The sequence below is a fragment of the Zophobas morio genome, unplaced genomic scaffold (genome assembly GCF_036711695.1).
Source record: "Zophobas morio isolate AGI-343-1 ecotype UQ-CSIRO unplaced genomic scaffold, CSIRO_AGI_Zmor_V1 ptg000024l, whole genome shotgun sequence".
Lineage (NCBI taxonomy): Eukaryota > Metazoa > Arthropoda > Insecta > Coleoptera > Tenebrionidae > Zophobas > Zophobas morio.
In genome coordinates, this window is record NW_026972129.1 from 12646506 (window position 1) to 12666273 (window position 19768).

Genomic DNA, 19768 nt, shown 5'->3' on the forward strand with positions numbered 1-19768 from the left:
GTTCTCTCGACTCTCTGCAAATATAGCCTTAACATCTAAATATTTATCCGAATATTTAACCAGATATTTTCCGGCTATCTATTCACTAACAAGTTAGTGTTGTTAAAGAGTCGGCTATTTTCAAAAATAACCTTACTAGCATGATGTTTATCCGGATATTTAACCGGATATTTTCTGGCTATCTACTTACTAACAACACTAATTACACTAGTATTAGTGCGATAAACGTAATTAAATAACATATATTTTTATTTTATTTATATCATTATGTTATTTTACTAGAGCCTATGTTTATATTCTAGTTAGTTGTATTAAATAGCCGGCTCTTTTCAAAATAGCTTTAATAGCTGGATAAATATAAGGATATTTAACAGGATATTTTTCGTTCTGGTCACTAACAACTTAGGGTTGTTAAAGAGCCGGCTACTTTCAAAAATAGCTTTAATAGCTAAATATTCTCCGGCTATCTAATCACTAACAACACTAATTCTAGTGTAAATAGAGTCAAACTCTACACACATTTTAGCATTAAATAATTAAAAATTGTGTAGGATTTTGTATCTTCGAAAATAAAGGAAAATTTAACGAATTATGTCACTTACCTTCGTCGTTCGGTAGTGAAATTTAGGGAAACTACAATGTGGCTTCCCATGACGTCATCTTACACCAACCCACTTTTTTTTAAATATAAACAGTTTAAACAGTTACCCCGAGTACAAAAAAACCTGTTTCATAAATCGTATAAATCTTCCCATAATTTCTATTGTTATTTTTTACTTATTATGAATAATGATAAAAACGATAGTTTTGTTTGTTTAACTTTTTTATGTAGTTTTTGCTTCACGACATTGCGGACAGCCTGTAGATACTGCAAGCATTTTACAAATAGTGAGTGCCTTATGTTCCTCTTCGGTATTTTTGTAAAATCTAAATTAGAATATGGATTACTCATTTTATTAGGTATAGAATGTACAACATGTGTCCATGTGTAATTTAGACAACAGACTATCAAGTATCAAATCACTCAGAATAGGCGTTGGAATATCATTTGACACAAACGGCATGTCTGTTCTTATAACATATAGCATATAACAGATTAATTATCTTTCTGCCAAATGGATGTTATAAGAACAGACTTGCCGTTTGTGTCAAATGAAATTCCAAGGCCTTCTCTAACTGATTTTTCAATTGAACACCCGATATACTGAACAATTCTTTTGCCCATTTGAACCAACGTTTAAGTAAGTAATTAATGGTGGAAATTCCATGATAATATTCTAAGCAGGTACTTGGGGTTGTAAACGTGGGGTTGTGTCCTCACCAATCCTTTAGTCGCTACTTTTCATCTTGTACTTTTGTATGTACCAGAGTTCTGGAATAAACCTCAACCAAGACCGTCACACTATTTATTATTACTTATATGGTGCTTCCATCCATCATCCTAGAGCATCATCATCAAAATAATCAAAACTTTTAATGATAAATAAATACAAAAAAACCATTACTGTACGGTGTACGTGTGCGATCACATTTACAAATATTGTACAGTGTTATTGTACTGAATTAAAAAGAATAGTCCTTGCTTATTTAACATATTGTTACGATGTTCAATGATTTAAAATCGGCGTGGGTAAAACTTAACAATTTATTTCTTAGTAACTCAAGTTTGCACGACAAATTAGTAATTACACAGCGATTATGTACACAATAATTCCGACTGGAATGGATTGAGCTTCTCCCATTGTCCGGACTTCACTTGGCTGACACTAACTCGTTCCCGAAGGTGGCCTCTATTTAAACCCATAGTTCCGTGATCGAGGTCTTTCTGGAATACCCATCGCGACTTCCGCTTGATGAGTCATACATCATCGCCGTACATACTAGAACCGCCGTCGTAACAATAGGTATATAAGTCCCTAGTTATGTACCACTACGTATTTTCACCTTAGAAAATTCATATTTTTTAAACTATTACGTTTACACAATTACTTTAATTTCTATATATTTATGCATACTCTACAAAGTGTAAAGAATCAACAAAATTTACAATTAGATAAGTAAATAACAATATTTTTCTAGTTAAAGTTGCTAACATAACAACGGTCATCAGTCCCTTGTCCAATATGTAAGTTAAAAATGTGCCGTGTAAATCACTTAAAGTTACCGACAAACGGCAGTAATTTTTTATTCTCTGAAGAAATTTTAATTTATTTAAACGTACTCTATTGCAACAGGTAAGTATGAAATGAACGAGAGTGGTAAAAATAAAAAAAATACGTACTATAATAATTATTATTATTATACTGAGATTGAAGTACAATTTTGTTTAATTAGTTAAAACTGATAATAAAACAATTCAGTTAGTAATAAAGTAACTGATTTTTTTTATAAATTTGTTGGTTTTCATTCGCCCCTTGGAGACAAATTTAACAAAAATCTTAATAGGTATCTCCCAAAATGCTTTATAAGGTGACTGCTCCTTTCACACACATCTGTTTAACCAATTCACGGGCCATTATAATTGTTGTGAAGGAACGTAATTTTAGATAAAAAAAACTGTAATTCAAATTCATCTGCAAAATTACCAGAGTTTCATGGAAGTAAGTACCAATATGTAAATTTAATTAACAAAGTCTAACGTAGGTTTCCAACAAACAGAAGAATGAATGCAGCCAAAGTTCTACATACGTATCTTAAATATCACCAACCATTCCTATTTTTATTAAATGTAACAGTTTCAACAAATATTGTTTATGATGTTTATTCCAAAAAATATATTAATTTGATTTTCATTTCTTTATTTTTAATAATATTGTGCCTTTAGTCACAACACGCTGTATTAAGTTTAGTGTGTTAGCGTTAATTTAGTTTAAAAATATATTATATACATATATATTAGTATTTTCCACATGTAGGTTAAAAATAATAGACAAAATAATAAGTTATTACAAAATATGTATAAACGACTTGAGTTTCGTATCAACAAATTAACCCGTATTGTAAGTTCAAAACAAGCGTGGCACCATGCTTAATGGTCGATGTAACGATGTACAATAACAATAATTTATTAAATTATACAAATTGACCAACAAATAAACGAGACAAATGAACTAAAATATTCATACACAAAGTGCTTTAATAATATATTTTGTTCTACGAGACTGAATTGGAAGTTTCATTATTCGAGTGACAAATGTTCTACTTCAGACAAAGTCCCATGATTATACAAGAAATCAAAACATATTTTGTTTGTGGGGAAGTATAAGCACATTTTTTGAATTTTCAACGATGAAATTAATTCTGAAACAAAGACGACTTTAGGTTTCATTTAAGACATAGACTTTGTGCAGGTGTGGAAGACATTTGCAACATTGCCAGTAAAACGAAAACAAAAATCAGAAGAATATTATTTGGTCAGCGTTTACACGATATTCCTAATATACATACAAAATTTGACATCAATCGGTCCAGTAGTTTCAGAGATTATCTATCTAATAAAAATTGATACAGACGACAAACAGACTGAAACGGAAGACCTACTTTTTCTTACTCTAGGGGTCATGAAACGTCGAAAAAACCTAAAAGTAGCGATTCGTCGGATTGACCCTATTACAGTACTTCCTTAGTTTACGCTCGGGAAGTAAAAACAGTTCATTAAGTCTGCAAAATAGTCTTCTCTTAGATAATCAACCATTAGTGACGAGTATGCTTTCTAAATTGAACGAAAGGGATCTAAGCCATAAAATTATCGAATAAAAAGTTTAAATATTTCGCACAGAAACACATATTTGTACATTCGTTCATCGCAAAAAGTAAATCAGTTCAAAATAATTTATCAATGTCCACAGGAAATGAGTAATCTTCCAGTATTAGGTCATTGGGACATTTGTACTAATTTTAGCACGAATCATAACTTTACATTATCCCCAGGATTTGAGAGATATTAGATAACTCCTTCTTAAGAAGATTGGTAAGACTAAATCATGTACTTTTTTAGAACTTGTGTCTAAGTAATTCTAAAGCATTTTACACAGAACTTCACTCTCGAAGACATCAAATATTTAATAATTTTGAGAAAATGTCGTCAGGTTTTTACTAACAATAATCACAACGTACGGCAAAATTTTTAACAATAGATGCGCTCTTTCCAATTAATCGATAAAGCAAATTGGTTACTGCAGTTTATTTTAACACCCTTTTTAGACATTTGTAATATCCCATTTCTCTAATCCCGAAGTCAGTGTTTATGTTTGAAATTTCGCATTTAATAGTCTAAACGTATTTTTTAAAATAAGTCTTATTTGTAAACTTATTTAGTACACTATTAAATACAAGAAAACGGGATATTTAAACAATTAAAATTTTGATTAGTGTTTTACCACAAACAGATATATGGAAACGAAAAACCTATACTTACGTATTCAAAGAACTATGAAAAACCAAGGAAAATGGAAAAGGGAACTTAATTAGTAATTTTAGTACTGTGTTTTGAGGGGACAAACTCATTCAAATCAAAGTAATTTCTATGTGACATTCTTCCGATGTATAAAGATAAACACTTGAACTGAAGCTTGTTATTAATGTTGAGAAGATATTTTTTCCCGTTGCTTATCTGCTTTAAATATATTTTACATAGTCCGTACTTGGGAGAGCAAATTCTTGGAGCAGGGGCTACGGGAGTGTTATTTATGCCGCTAGTTTTTGCTTTATAGGTCGAAATAACCTTCGTCTAATTTTTTTTATTTATAAAAATATAATATAAATCACTTTCTTCAAGAGTGAATGTAAAATGTTGCTACTTGTAATTTACAGGTTATTGTAAGCTGAGTTTTATTACTTATTTATATCTTCTATCTTAAAGCTTATTAGATTTGACGTAGTATGCATGCAGTGTACATTTCGTTTATTATCATTATTGCTGCTTTTTAAATCACCTAAGTGCACAGTTTTATAACAAAAATATTTATAGTGTCGTAATATAATGTTATATTAGCAGTTGAAAATAATCGGCATTTAATATTAATCTGAAACGACTATGACGGTCGATATGTCTAGCATGAACATGCATTGTTGCATGATAACATGTTACAATGAGTAGTAGTCGAGTCTGCTCGAAATCTGATCATACCCTTTCAGACCGACAAATCATTGCAAAAATCCTTTGTCTTAAAATCAATATTTACAAAGAATATGTGGGTGACCTACTCATTTATGACCTTTTCAGCGAAATTTATGTTCTATTACCATGTTTTGAGAAAAAAGGTTTGAAAGGTGTTCCGAATAAAACTGCATAACGTGGGAGGGAATGATTCAGGTTTTACACCTTAAATTCTCAGAAAAGAATGTTTTCTTGAATGAAAGAGTGAAGAGCATGCGCTTGAAGGAACTCGAACGTCGTCCTGACCGATTCACAGTTTCAGCCGGGGAGCTGAATTAGTCCTATGCTGATAAAGCTAAATATTCAGAGCAAACATAACCTAACATTCTCCAAAGACCTGAATTAGTGCAGTGTTTTCAGGACAGACAATATTATTTAGACGTGATTTTCAAGGTAAATCGATGTTGTTGACTGTATGTGCTGAAATCACTATTACATGCGCTGAATTATTTACAAAAAGCTCATGAACATCCTGCTGAAAACCGGCTTTCACCCATTTCAGCAACTGTAATGTAACCAGGACAAGCTTTTTTATGAGTTTTGTTTAAGCACGAAATTATTGCCGAAAATAATTCGGGAAAAATTCGACCAGAGCTTCTGAAATGTATAATAACAGCGAATCGATAGTGTGACGTAATTGTTAAGTTTATGAGTACAGGCTGCAGCAATAAAAATATATTGAGGGTATCAAAAGAAACTAACGGTTCTGTAGCATGCTGTCCAATAGATCATTTTTGTAAGACATTGGGCAAATTTTAAGAAATGTTTTTTTTTTAATTCATATTCAGTTAAGTAAGCTCCACCAATTAGTCTATGCCATCGTTTTATGCTACAAACTGCAGCAAAGATTATAAAATATACATGCGTAAAGAACATGTTTTTTTTTATTCTAAAACTTCAAAATCTAGCGTCTCTTCACATGTAATCGGATGTTTTAAATTAACAAAACAACGTCAAACTACACATTCAAAGTAAACATTTACGAGGAAGTCGAATAGTTGTAGAATAAAATATTACGTTTTTCGAGCATCACTGTTTATTTTTATACTGAGAATATTGCTTTCTAAAAGCAGTAATTCTTAAATCTCTGACATAAATTCGCTTAAAATATCTCCTCCTCGACGTTAATTAAAGTCTTTTTTCCTCACTTCATTTGACCCATTTTCGTACTGCAACCAACAATACTAGCGGTATCTTCATTAGTTTAAAATAACTTTATTAAATATTTAATAAGCAATTAATTTAGACTGCTAAAATTCACGTTAGAAAAACACAGCATTTTTACAGCTTCAAAGAAAATAAAATACATTTTTATCTTGTTTATATTATTCTGGTACATAAAAACACAGTTAATGCTCCAGCTATAAATGCCCCTCCTCACATATTCCCTAAACTATTTTTGTTTTATAATTTTCTACCGCAGTATGATTTTTATTATGGTGGTAGACGCCAATACATTTTTAAAAATAAAGACTACCGAGACTTCTTTTCCAAACAAAAAATATTTGACGTCACCAAAATGAATCATCGATTTTGTTCCACAATATACGGACACACAGTATGAAATTTACATATCAGCATCAAATATGGAAAACTTTTTTTCATTCAAAAGGTAAAAATCTGATATCTGAAACTTTTTGGAACAGTTTAAACATTTACAATTCATGCATAATTGAATTAAATATTTTCAGATTTAAAAGCTACAAATTGCAGTTTATTTGCTTCTGTATATTTTCGTTGTGCATAAACTCCAGTCCAAATCAATATACCCAGCTACAATACAAAGTTTGTATTCACAATGAATTGTGTACATTATTTTTTTCACAACTCCGTTTTCATAATTGAGATAACTTTATTCGATTTATTACGTTATTGTCTGTTTAATGATAAATGTATTTCTTTATGATGTCCTTTCGTTTGATTAATTGTTTTCCTTGCCGGAATAAAATATGATTAGTTCTTCTATACTTCACTAATTTATACTTTTCAAAGAAGGATGATAACATGACCCCAAATGTAATTACGTTTTTGAAGCAGCTAATAATATAACAAATTTTCTCTTTTGCCAACTGCTAATCAACTGCAGTTTGAGGCATACAATATTTCAACAAAAATCAATTTTATTTGTTGCCACAAATGCTCAATTCTACACCATTAACTACATAAAATTGGCCACTGTAAACTTAAACGTTTTGAATGAGTGACATCCACATAGAGCATATTGAGATATAATTGGAACAATTAAACTAATACCAAAAAGATGCTGCTAACATTTGACAAAGTTTAATAAGATTATGTGTATCTTATGACCGCTAAATTAATATAATCGTATAAAATCGTCTAAAAATGTTGATGGCCACAAGTCCTGTCAGCGATTGAAGAGCTTCTCATTCTTCTTAAAAGGATTTCTTAGTGCCGTCACATTCACGCATGAATACTTCTTCAGCAAGCATTTTTATAATAATCTAAAAGAATACTTTACTGTACGTAGAATGGCTTCTGTTTGTTAGCACAGTCTTACGATTTAAAACACAATTCTTCGAGATACAGTTTTTAAATATACTAATGCACATTCTGGTATGAAAGTTGTTGAAATTTCAGTTATCTCAGGTATCTAAATTTCTATAGCTAGCTTCTTAATAAATTATGTATTAACATGACAAGTTCAACCGAAAATAAATTAGTTTCAACTCACCTTAAAATATACAATATTTTTTTGTAAAAAATTGATATGTAACATTTGTGGTGTTTTGTAATTACATATCTAAAACAGGCTGTGAATGTTTTAAACAAGAAATGTAATTAAATTTTTTTTTTTAACTAAAGTTACGTGCTAATTTATGTAAATAATAAATATTACGGTTAGAATGGTAAATTAGTGTGACGATCATTTGTAAACATTCTTCATATTTTGACTACAAAAGCAATAATAATTATGAGACACTGAAAATTATGAATGTTATATTGATTGGAATGGAGTTTATTTTATCAGTTTTTCTTTAATTTATTAGAGATCAAAATTTCTGTTGGTATTTTTTAAGTTGTTGAAGTTATGCTCTCGTTGCATTTACATTTCTATTTGTGAATCAAAAATACAGTAAACAACACGATCATTTAGTAGCCAACGACTAAAAATGTTTCTTTTCGCTATATTCGAATTGTAACAAAACAAAAAGATTTTATTTGTTGTTGTTAAAATATATAGACATTTTTTTCTTTTTTTTTTCAACCACTACAGTCTAAGTCTACTTTCAACTTTGTCAAACGAACTATCTTTAAAGTGTACATGTTTAAATCTAAAAATACTGTGTAATAGCTACTTCGTTTTCCTTTAAGTTGAAAGGAATTTGTAGACTCGGTTATTTGCTCCTACAACATAACATATAAACAGAAGGAAGTATGTTAGGATTTCACTTACTACTAATAATTAACAGGAATGTTACGAACCGACTAAATTCCCTTGAATATGTTTCGTATTCTGTGTAGTTGTAGAGATTAACATTTTCCATAACTTATGCATAAAACACGTCCCTGTGATCTTAAATCAACACAACCAAGTTAAATTCCTGAAATGTTACCTACTTCTGTCACACATAAACGGGTCACTTTATATTTAGTCCCGTGCAGACATGAACGTTATGCTGTAAACATTTTGATTACTAATGCGGCTAATTTAATTAAATCTTCCGTCTCTCATGAGAAAACAATTTCCTCGGACTTTCTTGTAACTGGACGCACATGGCGGTGAACCTTTGGACAAATGCCAGTTGTTTGTCCGCTGAAAATAAATTCGATGGTAGTTTTCCAAAGTGAAATTTTTGCGTACTTATACAGTTATATGTATGTCTTCCCTGACCGAAACAATCTCATTTGAATATATAGACAGACCAGACTAATCAATATTTTCAGCATCAACTTTTCATACGTGTTGCACAAATTCGGCTTTAGTCCGTTAAACAGTTACTTTTGATCGTTTATGACTACGTACAGTTCTAAGAGCAAAAATGATTCAGCACATGCAATAACCATCTATTCCAGACTAGTTCATACTCAAAACTGCCAGTGTCCAACAGTATTAGTATTTTTTCCTACAAAGATAGTGTAAGTGTGAACAGTTCGAAATAATGAAACTTCAGCTGATTGTCGTCGAGACTGGAGAAAAGTGGCGCCGCGCACTTTTAAGGTGAGGATTTCTAAGTAGATAGCCATTTAAAAAGATTGTTATTTTATTTTGTTTTTAAATGCTAAATATTGATACATTAAAACTTAAAATAGATGTCATTTTCACGTATGTACATTACTAATCTAATTTTAATCAACTGATGCATGGATGTGACTTCGTCATCTGTTTGCGATTCAAGGTAATATAGCTAAAACACAAGGTCGTCAAAATTAGAGAAAAACAAAGGTGCGTAAGGAGCACGCATAAGACGCATGTCCTATAGATGCAAACATTTAATATTGCTGCAATTTTTTAAACCGATAACATATGATTCAAATTCAAAATTCGCCTTAGATGACAAATTCGTTGCGACAGATTCAACCTCTCTTCTGGATTGTGACTCATCTCGCATGATACGAATATGTAGAACACCGGAAAATTTTAGTTTCATTGTATGGTATGTTAGCTGTAGTTGATCATTTATCGTTAATATAAGTTTATAAACGACAATATGTATATTTTTTTACATTCGTGAATCCACCATTTTCACTGATATATACGTATATATCAACACTAGTTGCTTTTAAATAGGAAGTCAAGAATGTTGATCAACAATCAAGACAAAACCTACGTGTTACTAAATGTCCAAATAATCCAAGAAACTAAGTAGAAACAGAACTGATGATATTATTGATCAATTTGCAGATAAATAAAAAATTAATTAAAATAATAGTAAATCTTGACATGTTGCAGATTGCGCTCAATTTAATTAGTTTTTATTCAATGAGAGTATGGAATATTCAAGAGCTAAACAAAATTAAAACATAGGGCTTTTAAACCCAGGTTAACTTTGTAAAAACTTTACAGACGAAGATCGAAAACAAACAGTTCAACTTGTTACAAGAATAAAAAAGTAACCCCAGACAAATGGAATTTTATAAAAGTAAACAGCTTCTTTTGTCTAGCAACTTCAGTTCGTGACACCCTTATAGCTTACTGGCATGAGTCACAATATTTCCTAGATTTCAAGTATTAAAAGAATGAATGTGTATATTTTTAACCAAAAAAAAAAAAAACAGAAATAGAGATGATGCTGCTTTTTGTAAAAATATCGAAAAGATAATTTGACGTTCCACCAAAATTTAAGGTTCGAACTTCAATATGAAGGAATTAAGGACATTTTATCTTCGATATTATCTACGTTTATTTTATTTTTTTACTTATAATGTAGCTCTTAACAGATACTTCCAAATACTGTAATTTTACACCAAGCAAAAATATCTACCATAGTAAAAATCGCAATTGTCAAAAATTTGTAATTTTCCAGTTAAAGTACTTAATTTAAATTTCTAGATGTGAAAAGCAAAACTCTTTAACAAAATTGTTGTTGCATTGTGTTATTCAACTAAAAACTTTTGCATTAATTTTTATGTTGTATCGAAACACAACAATAAAACAGTAAGCATTGAAAGTAAGCCATACATCGCAACTTTGTTTTCTGCTGGCGATGTTAAAAGGTCTCATTTTGTAGTGTACTAAATTAAGCTTTTCCCTTCAAGCCAAAACCAACAGCGTTTACAGAATTTCAATATCTCTATCCGTTCTCACGATATAAAACCGCGGAATTTTAACTGGGACACCCTATAACTTTTTAAATATATATGAACTTCTCAACAATTAACTTAGGTATCATAATATCGGATATTCATTTGAAAAAGTCATCAAGTTGGCCTTGAGTTTTTGTAAGCTTGTGAAGTATGTCTACAATTAACCTAAAACAGTACAGATTAATAAAACACGTGCGTTTTTCTTCTATCAAAAAAGCAACGCCAACTTGATGACTTTTTCAATTGATTACCCTTAATCTACAGTTTACTTCTACTTACCATACGATGAAGAATATTTTTAGAAAAAAATCATTTCACCTTTCAAAAAATAAATATCAAAGCTGCAAGAAAACATAACTTTTAGTTTAGCATTACACTGAATTAACGATTATTTGCCAGATCCAACAGGACGTACAGTTTTGAGCTACCTTTAGACTTGACCCTGTTCCCGTTGTTCGATAGCGTATTCTATTATACAGCGTGGAAACTATTTATGGAATAAATTCAATACTAGTGGTATTTGCCGAAAACCGTGAAACAGTTCATCATTCCCGTTCGAGCTGTGACATCTAGAATAAAAAATGGAGTCGGATTCATAAACCACAAGTGTAGGAATATGTTATTTTTTTAAATTTTAACAATATTTGCTTCCCAAAATTTTAGGTGACTACATCACATTGTTAGTGGACTTGATTAGATAAATTCTGATTAGCGTTTACCATCTATATGATTTTCCTAAAATACGTACAAAATGTTGTAGTGAAATCTCTTATTGCCGAGTTTTGTTCTTCTTTATATGTTTAACATATATACAAATATATTTCGATTATAAATATATTATTTCCAGGGCTGGTCTTCTCCGTAAAGGGGCGGGTACAACAAAAATTTTGGGACCTTATTATTTTTTTTCAAGAGTCAAAATTATAACCTAACGCATATGTTCTGGTTATATTTATGTCAAGTTACATCGTTTTTATTTAAAATTAGTTCTCTTAATAAAATAATCTTTAATTCAATCTTCGTCAACATCGCACTATATGTAGAGATTTAGAAAATTTCTAAATCGTGTTTCTGTAAAGTTTTTATATCAGGAATATTTTGAAAAAGTACTGTATGGTTCAAATAAACATTTAACATCAGTCCACTAGTTTCGGAAATTATTTGTCCAATGATAACCGACACAGTAGACAGTCAAACGGAACCGGAAAACCAATTTTTTGTATTCTAAGGATCATGGAACGTCGGAACAACGTGAAAATAGCCATTAGCCGGATGGGTCCGTTTACAATACTTCTTTAGCTTACGCTCGGAAAGTAAAAAAAATAGAAATACATCAAAACTTGATAAAACCAAAATGTAACAAATCTTCAATTTTGGTATTATTTGAGAAATTTTTTCACGTTTGTGTGAGGTTTATATACAATATTGTTTGGTTAGATAAAATGCGCATTTCAAAAACTATTAAAGATACAGATATCATGTAGGATTTGTTTAAAATACTAAGAGTACTCTCCAAAACTAAAACAAAAAATATAACATTATATTAAAAAAGAATGAGTTTGACGTAATAGCTTAAAAATGGATGACGAACAACTGAAAAAGAGTGTAATTTAAAATAAAAATTGACTTCTTTCGACAAGTAACAATAGTTTTGCTATTACTTATATACCTACTGAATCTACTTCGTAAGTAGTTTCCAAAAAAATGTATATCTATATACTTGTCAAAAAAAAAAAATGGATGCCATAGTTTAGTCAAACATTTTGAAAAATGGCAAGTCCTTTTTTACTCATCTCTGAGTGCTTTTAAATAGTACAAAATTACAAGTTCTAGAACGCTACTTTTTTTACAGTTACTGGATATTTTTTATCAATCTTTTTTAAAGTTCAAATTTTGTTAAAGCCCCCTTATTTTTTTTTTTTTTTTCTTTTACGAAAACAACTATGTAATTTAAAACCATGGTAAAACACGTCACTCACAACATTACCACAATGACGTACTAATAAAAACCCGCCTACCAATTACTTCATATCATTTAGGTTTATGGCAGGAGATGTTAATCATATTATTAAATCGGTGAATGTACTATCAACATGCCTTAATTATTATTTATATTATGCTTTATGTTGTCTTATCAACATACGAACGACCAGTTGCGAGTTACAGTATTATTCAGAGTGTGTTAGTGATATCAACCCAAAATGTCCAAATACAAAATATTCCCCATTGAAGAGGAAGGGTGCGTACAATCCAAAATTTTGCACGTTTTGCAGGTTAAATTTACAAATGACGCAAGAGCCATTCACAGTTTATCAACTAACGTTACCCATTCCATGAAAGAATGTGTCACCAATAACACGGTCCCAAGTTCATTTCATGCAACTATACTATTGAAAATACTAAAATAATAAATTCATTATTTTGCCGACATTAGCAGCATGTGTTTCTTTAAAACATTAATACTGTATTCTGCTAAATACGGAGACAGACTGTACCCATTTTAAAACCGGATCGTCGTAATTAAATCAGAAAGTTGATTCGAAATTTAATGCGACATAAGTGTTAACAATTACAGAAACCATGTTCGTAGACATTAACAATTATGACTTGTTGTTATGAATCTCTACCAACAAATCGAAGTGGGGAATGCCGTGATGCTAACAAATCAGTTACAACAAAACATTTAACACACAATATCTCTTCGCCAGTAGTTTATAACGAACTGACGCAAAATCTAACGTAGTTTAAATTTAGTGAAAGTAGTCTTCTCGAGTACTGCAATTATTTTTCAATGATTATTACGTGTCTAAAAAGAATGTGGTAGGGTTCATGCATGACTCACATTAGTTATCCTCGTGAATTTCTGCCGAAGAGGTAAATTTTGTTCAGTTAAAGTACCACAGTGTTGGGATTACATGGTGATAAAGTGTACTGAGGTATGTATTAACTTTAGTTTGCTATTTTTATTTGTTTTAATTTTATCGTGAAGAGATTCACTTGAGTAAATAATCAGCTGAGCTGCGCAAAATTGTTCGACTAAGTATACTATAAAACAGAAGTCTAAACATGTTTATATGGTTTTCGACGGATACATAACCGATATTTATTTATGTTACACACGAGTTGATTTTTAATAACAAACCCATGAACCAATCAAATTAATTGGCTGTTACCTAACAAACAATAATTTTTGAGCACAGAAAATAATTTGTCAAAACATTTATAGAGTTGAATTATTGTTTGTATCTCGATTTTCATTCATTACAACCTAGTACGTAGCTACCTGTTCACTATTAATAAGCGTTATTTTTAAATTTCGACATAACAGCCGAAAATATATGAGTAAATAACTTTAAAATTAATAATTAGGTATTGAAATTTATTGTTTAATGTACCTAATAGTTTTCCGCCAAGCCTGCTAAAAAAATTAAACATGTGTTTACAGGTCATTAAAAATAACTATTCTTTTAGTTTTAGTTACACATTTATAGATTATATTTTGTGTATTGTAAAACGCATTTTTAAATCAGTCGCAAACTGCACATCCACAAAAATTTTGTTATGAGGGAGGGGACAGTAAAAAAAGTGAAAGAACTAGACGAAAATAAGTAGTGGACACACCTGCGCAAAGAAAGTAGTAAATGAATTTATAAAAGTTTTATCCTAGTTTTGTTTTTATATTGCTCAAGGTCATTTGTATAGGTAGTGTGCACACTTATTTTTAATAACAGATTGCTCTACATTTACATAACGTAGGTACTCATATTTAAAATTATATACAGCATGATTCACATAAGAATACGAACCCGACGTACTTTGCAGTAGCGGCTCGTGACCTTTTGCACTGAAGGGACACAATTGATTGATGAGTTAAATTGAAGATATTAATAAACGAAATTGGGTGACGGAAATACATAAATACAAAAATACATTCAATAAAAATAAAAAAGGATTTCTCCACATACCTTTTCGCCTTCGGTCAAAATTTTACGTTCATGGCATCCAAAATTTCATTTTGGACAGTTTTAGCGTTCCTTTAAAAACCGTTGCCATAAAATCAATCAGACCTGGAAATATACCTGGATTTTGTGATTCCCTACTTTCGTCATATCCACGCAAAGCAAATTCAAACATTCCACAAAATTTTATGCACATTATCAATCGGCGTAATATATGGCAATTTTTGTCGACCCTTGCGTTATGTGCCTGAATATTATTAATATAAGCGGTGTGTAGTTGTTTCCGAATGTCTGTATTACCGAGAAGATTATCCAAGAATATTTATCATACGTGTTAGCGCAGAATGAAAATTAAAACCCGGGATAGTAACTCAATCCTGCCGACCACTGTCGGAACGGGACCGCCAGTCCAGGTGAATCAAGCGGCTAGGACGTGAGGTTTCCATGGCAGCGGTGTAAACAGAACGTCTAAATCAGCCATGATTCGGTCTCTGTTCCCGGCTTTTATCGTCGGAAATAACATATCATATATCCAAGACACATCTTTAGATGTAAGTGGAAGTAAATTTTGATACATTTTATACAAGTGGAGTGAAATAAAAAAATTAGTTTTGATAATTATGACACAAATTTCCGGTTAATTTTTTTAATTGAAAATTACTATTTTGATATGTCCAGTGTGTTTGTAGACGTTGTAATTTTGGGGGGGCACGTGCTCTTGTGCCCCCGGCACCAGCCGCCCCTGGTAGATCTGATCCAGAAATAGGGTGGATCTGTCATTACCACTAACTTGATTACTGATTGAAAACAAAATAAAATTTGATCAGCGATCGTACTGTTATGTACATAGTCCTGTATATTATACATTTATTTAAAAAATATGAAACACCACGACGTCATCGACTTATTTTGAAATTACAAAATCCCATCGACGCATTCCTGGTGTGCTGATAAAAAAAGGCGTCCCTGAAATGATTCACGACTGTATTTTTTGTATGCAATTATCCATGCATAACAAAGATAAAGCAAAAGCAATATTTCTGCGACAATGTTGGCAGGTAACCTAAACTTTTTCAAGCGTCGTCATTACCTTAATGATTCGTAGTTTTGTATGAACGTATCAAAAACCGAGTCTTTTGAGCTAAACTCAGTTACTCAAAATAAGTTATTTTCTGTTTTTGAAAGTAGTTTAAACCAAGATGAAAAGACAATTTTCTGAGGAAACTTCTAATTTTTCAATACCAAGGGACGGTGCTTTATTGTTTCTACACCAGAACATTCAAAATGAAACAAAGTAAGTTAATTAAAAATATTTAATAGATAGGTATCACTTTACAAACAGAATTCAAGTTGATAAAAATTCATTATTTTCATGTTATTTAAGAACAACTGATAGAATCAAGTGGGCACTAATAAATATGGTTTACATCCATATTAACAACAATAACGATGATGATGCTGCTAGCTGCTACTGATAGTTCTAATGATGTAATTTTAAAACATGGTTAAGTCATATCGCATAAATTCTGGAACGTAGCGTACACTCGTAAATACCTACCTAATGTATTAGTTGACTTAGCTTCATTTTTATAGTGATCACGTTTAGCTATTCAACAGATTCTGAATGTTGAATAGCTGATGTTTACTAGTAGTAAGGTTTACACATATTATTTATTCTTTGTCTTGTAAATCTTTGCATTATCAAATCACGTTTCTATCATTGTTATCTAGTAAATTAAGTGTCGAACCATAAACCACCACTAGTCATTAATCGAAATACCTGTTAAACCAATAACTCAAAAAACATAAAATGAAATTTTTGTAGGTTTTCCCTGAACTGTTATCCACTACATTTTATGACCAATGCAGTAGTTAAAACTATATTTTACTCACAATTGGTGATTTGACTAATTTTATTAGGTTATTTACACGATTCGGACCATATATGTATATAAGCCATATGACGTCAAACATAATTTTATTACTTGAACTGTATGATACCGACATCTTTTTAAAAATATTTATTGAAATATGCGCACTTTTGTGTAGAAAAACTAAAATTAAAAAAATGGTCTATGTGTAATTTTATTTTTATATAATTTTCAAATTTGTCATTTCCAGGTCATTTGCAGCCAAGTATGTACACAATAAAATATTAATTTAATTGTTTTGCGACTTTGGTCTAATATAAAACAAAAAATCAAATTAGGGAACGGTATTCAGAAAATTAAAAAGTGTTACCACATACAAACAAATCTTTTTGAAACTCTGACACATGAATTTCACAAGCTTCACCCAGCATCTTTCCAGTTTTTGTTTTATTTTTGTATAATAACATATTTCTAGGTACCACTAACTATGGCAGCAACATTTGGTTTAAAGAAAAAACATAAAAAAATTGTTGTTTTAGTAAATAACCATACAATTAAATAACATGAAGGTGCTCTGAATTTCAGTAATTTGTCGTTATAAACACAAGAGATTGAAGAGGAGATAGGAAGGTGAAGATAGAAGACTATCTACACATAAAATTACGTATTATAAATCAAAGTCTCTCCATATTTTGAGACGTCAAAAAATTGCGTTCCAGATATTTCACCTGTTTCACTATTTTCAACGAGCCCATGTCAATAATGTGTTACAAAAATAAATTGTTGCAATTAAGCTAAAGAAAAATATTTGTAGTCGAGTAATAAACGTCAAAATACATTTAATGGGTACCTACAACCTTTATGTTACCACAATAGAAAATAATTAATAGAATACACACAGAAATAATTACAAGGGATATATTTGTATCGAAGTTGAGTATTTTCGATCTATTTTTGAAAATAAAAAAGTTGTTTGTATTCATTGCATTTGTTCAACTACGAATACAGATATCGTCACACTTATTAATGGACGTAGGAATAATGCTATAATTTACAAGCCAATAATGTATTCAAACCAATCCTTACGTTAACCGACGAACATGTGGGTTTGTTTGTAACGTTACACATTATTAAACACTGCCCGGAGAAGTGTGTTCAAATTAGTATCGACCAAACCTTACGAAAACCCTCACCACACTTTGTCCGAGTTGTCACACTGTGGCAATATTTCATTTTATTGAGAAACCTAATTTACTAAATGGCCTATAAAATATTAAGTACTAATAAAGTTCGATATACGGACAGGAAACAGCAGATAGGAATGTAAAGTTGTGTAAAATCAAACATCGATCAATCCTCATCAAAAATTTACTGTTTTGTTAGCTGGCAGATTGTCCCCACATTGTTCTTACTAGTCTAAGCTATTTAATCCCATTATGAGGTTTTTGTGTATAAAATGTCAACAATGGAGTGAGGAAATCGTACGTTGACATTTCACTGCAAGATCGATGAATACAACAAAACTTGCGTTTATTTTTAGTTGCCATCCGAATACGAAAACGTTAAAGTGAACTTTGACGGAATTACACCTAGCGTTGCTCGGGTGTTATGTTGAACGCCAACAATAATTATTGTTGCTTATTTTGTTTATCGCAAAGTCTAGCACTAATGAACAGTTTGACTAGTCAATCAGAAAAACAATAAAAATAAGGTCAAATGGTATCAAGAAGTTTTATATTATCTCGGTAGTCCACCGTCATTTTTATTTATGGAAACCACACATGAAGTGATTCATTTTAATCTCTTGGAATTCTCGAACCGTTTTTCAAAAATCACCAGTCATTGATAACATAATTTCTCCTTGGAATTATTAACAATTATAACATTATCATTTTCAATAAACCAATCACAATGCGTATGCTTTGGAAAAGCATAAAACAGACACAGGAATGTTCATTAAAAAACACTGTTTACTTGAATCATGTTATTTTCGCTCTCTTCGTCACCGCGCTATTCTAACCCTTGTTTGCTATTTAAAAATCAATTAAAATCATATCTGAATCCATGAAGTAACACAATATTAACAGAGTACTGATAAATCATGCGTTGTTTATGTTGTCACTGGATGTGGAAAAATAACTTCTTTTAACTATTACAGCCTTAAATTTTCCAGCAGATGTTGCGTAAGTGTCAATTAACGCGGCTGGCGCGGTTTTAGAAGCAGTAACAAAGTACCTAATTGCAAACTATCGAATGGTGTTAACAATAACCTAATGCTCATGTGCAAAAACGCTTAGGTCGATGTATAAGGAGAGCGACATTGTAATCACACTCATTATCTCTCGTCGGGTATCTCGTTAAAATATCTACAATACTTTCTTTGCAAAATGCAAATAAATCGAATATTGTAAATTTTAAAGGTGTGCAAGTGGACAATGGCAGTTCCTCATGGTGATTAGAAAAGTTGCATGATAACAGTTTATATAGGACGATGGGACTTGAAACAGTTTCCGCAACAGTGCACGAAAATGAAGCAAACGTCGAGAAAAAAACGGAAAAAGAAAATGCCACTGAAATTGTCATGAATGGCGGAGAGTGAGTAAAGATGCTTCGCAGAATAACAAATAAATTCTATATTCGATCTAATTTCACATCTAGTCGAACCATTTCACGCCCTTTTAACGCATCTCTTACTTATGCATTAATACTAAATTTCGTCTAGATTTCTAAATAAATCTTGAAATAGTCTTGTAACGACATTGTTGCACTGTATCACATGTTTGTTTTTTCAAATATTTATATTTTGTATAGCGGTATAGATAGTCTTCAAGGCTGCCCCACGACTAAATTCACAACAAAAAGCATTTTGTTTAAAAACGTACTTCTGTGGAGAAGTAGGTGGTATTAGATATTTATACATGGACTAATTTAATCTTGATCAGTTCAAGTTCAATAGTAAATCCAAGGCCACGTCTACAACAATTGGAATACTGTGTGTAATTTACCTACGT

The 19768-nt window shown here is 31.0% G+C and overlaps 1 protein-coding gene and 1 long non-coding RNA gene across 12 annotated transcripts in view; one reads left to right on the plus strand and one right to left on the minus strand.

Moving 5' to 3' along the window:
• Window positions 1–19768, plus strand: part of LOC135134864 (phosphatidylcholine:ceramide cholinephosphotransferase 2-like) — an 82233-nt gene that overhangs the window by 28069 nt on the left and 34396 nt on the right. Inside the window, exons 1-3 of one of the 11 annotated variants that reach the window (XM_064063727.1) lie at window positions 5428–5551; window positions 9197–9341; window positions 19178–19352. The exons of 3 other annotated variants lie outside the window; for them this stretch is intronic. In XM_064063727.1, coding sequence (XP_063919797.1) covers window positions 19249–19352 — 104 coding nt within the window. In that variant the 5' untranslated portion in view covers window positions 5428–5551; window positions 9197–9341; window positions 19178–19248. Of the gene's footprint in view, window positions 1–5427; window positions 5552–8992; window positions 9342–13062; window positions 13167–13773; window positions 13864–19098; window positions 19353–19768 lie in introns of those variants that run through there. 7 more of the 11 variants (XM_064063731.1, XM_064063729.1, XM_064063726.1 and 4 more) reach the window with 7 other exon arrangements.
• LOC135134872 (uncharacterized) lies at window positions 8185–13830 on the minus strand. Its single transcript, XR_010281401.1, has 3 exons — window positions 13770–13830; window positions 8577–8936; window positions 8185–8527 (listed from the first exon to the last, which is right to left on the minus strand). It is a non-coding gene; the product is annotated as an uncharacterized LOC135134872 (long non-coding RNA).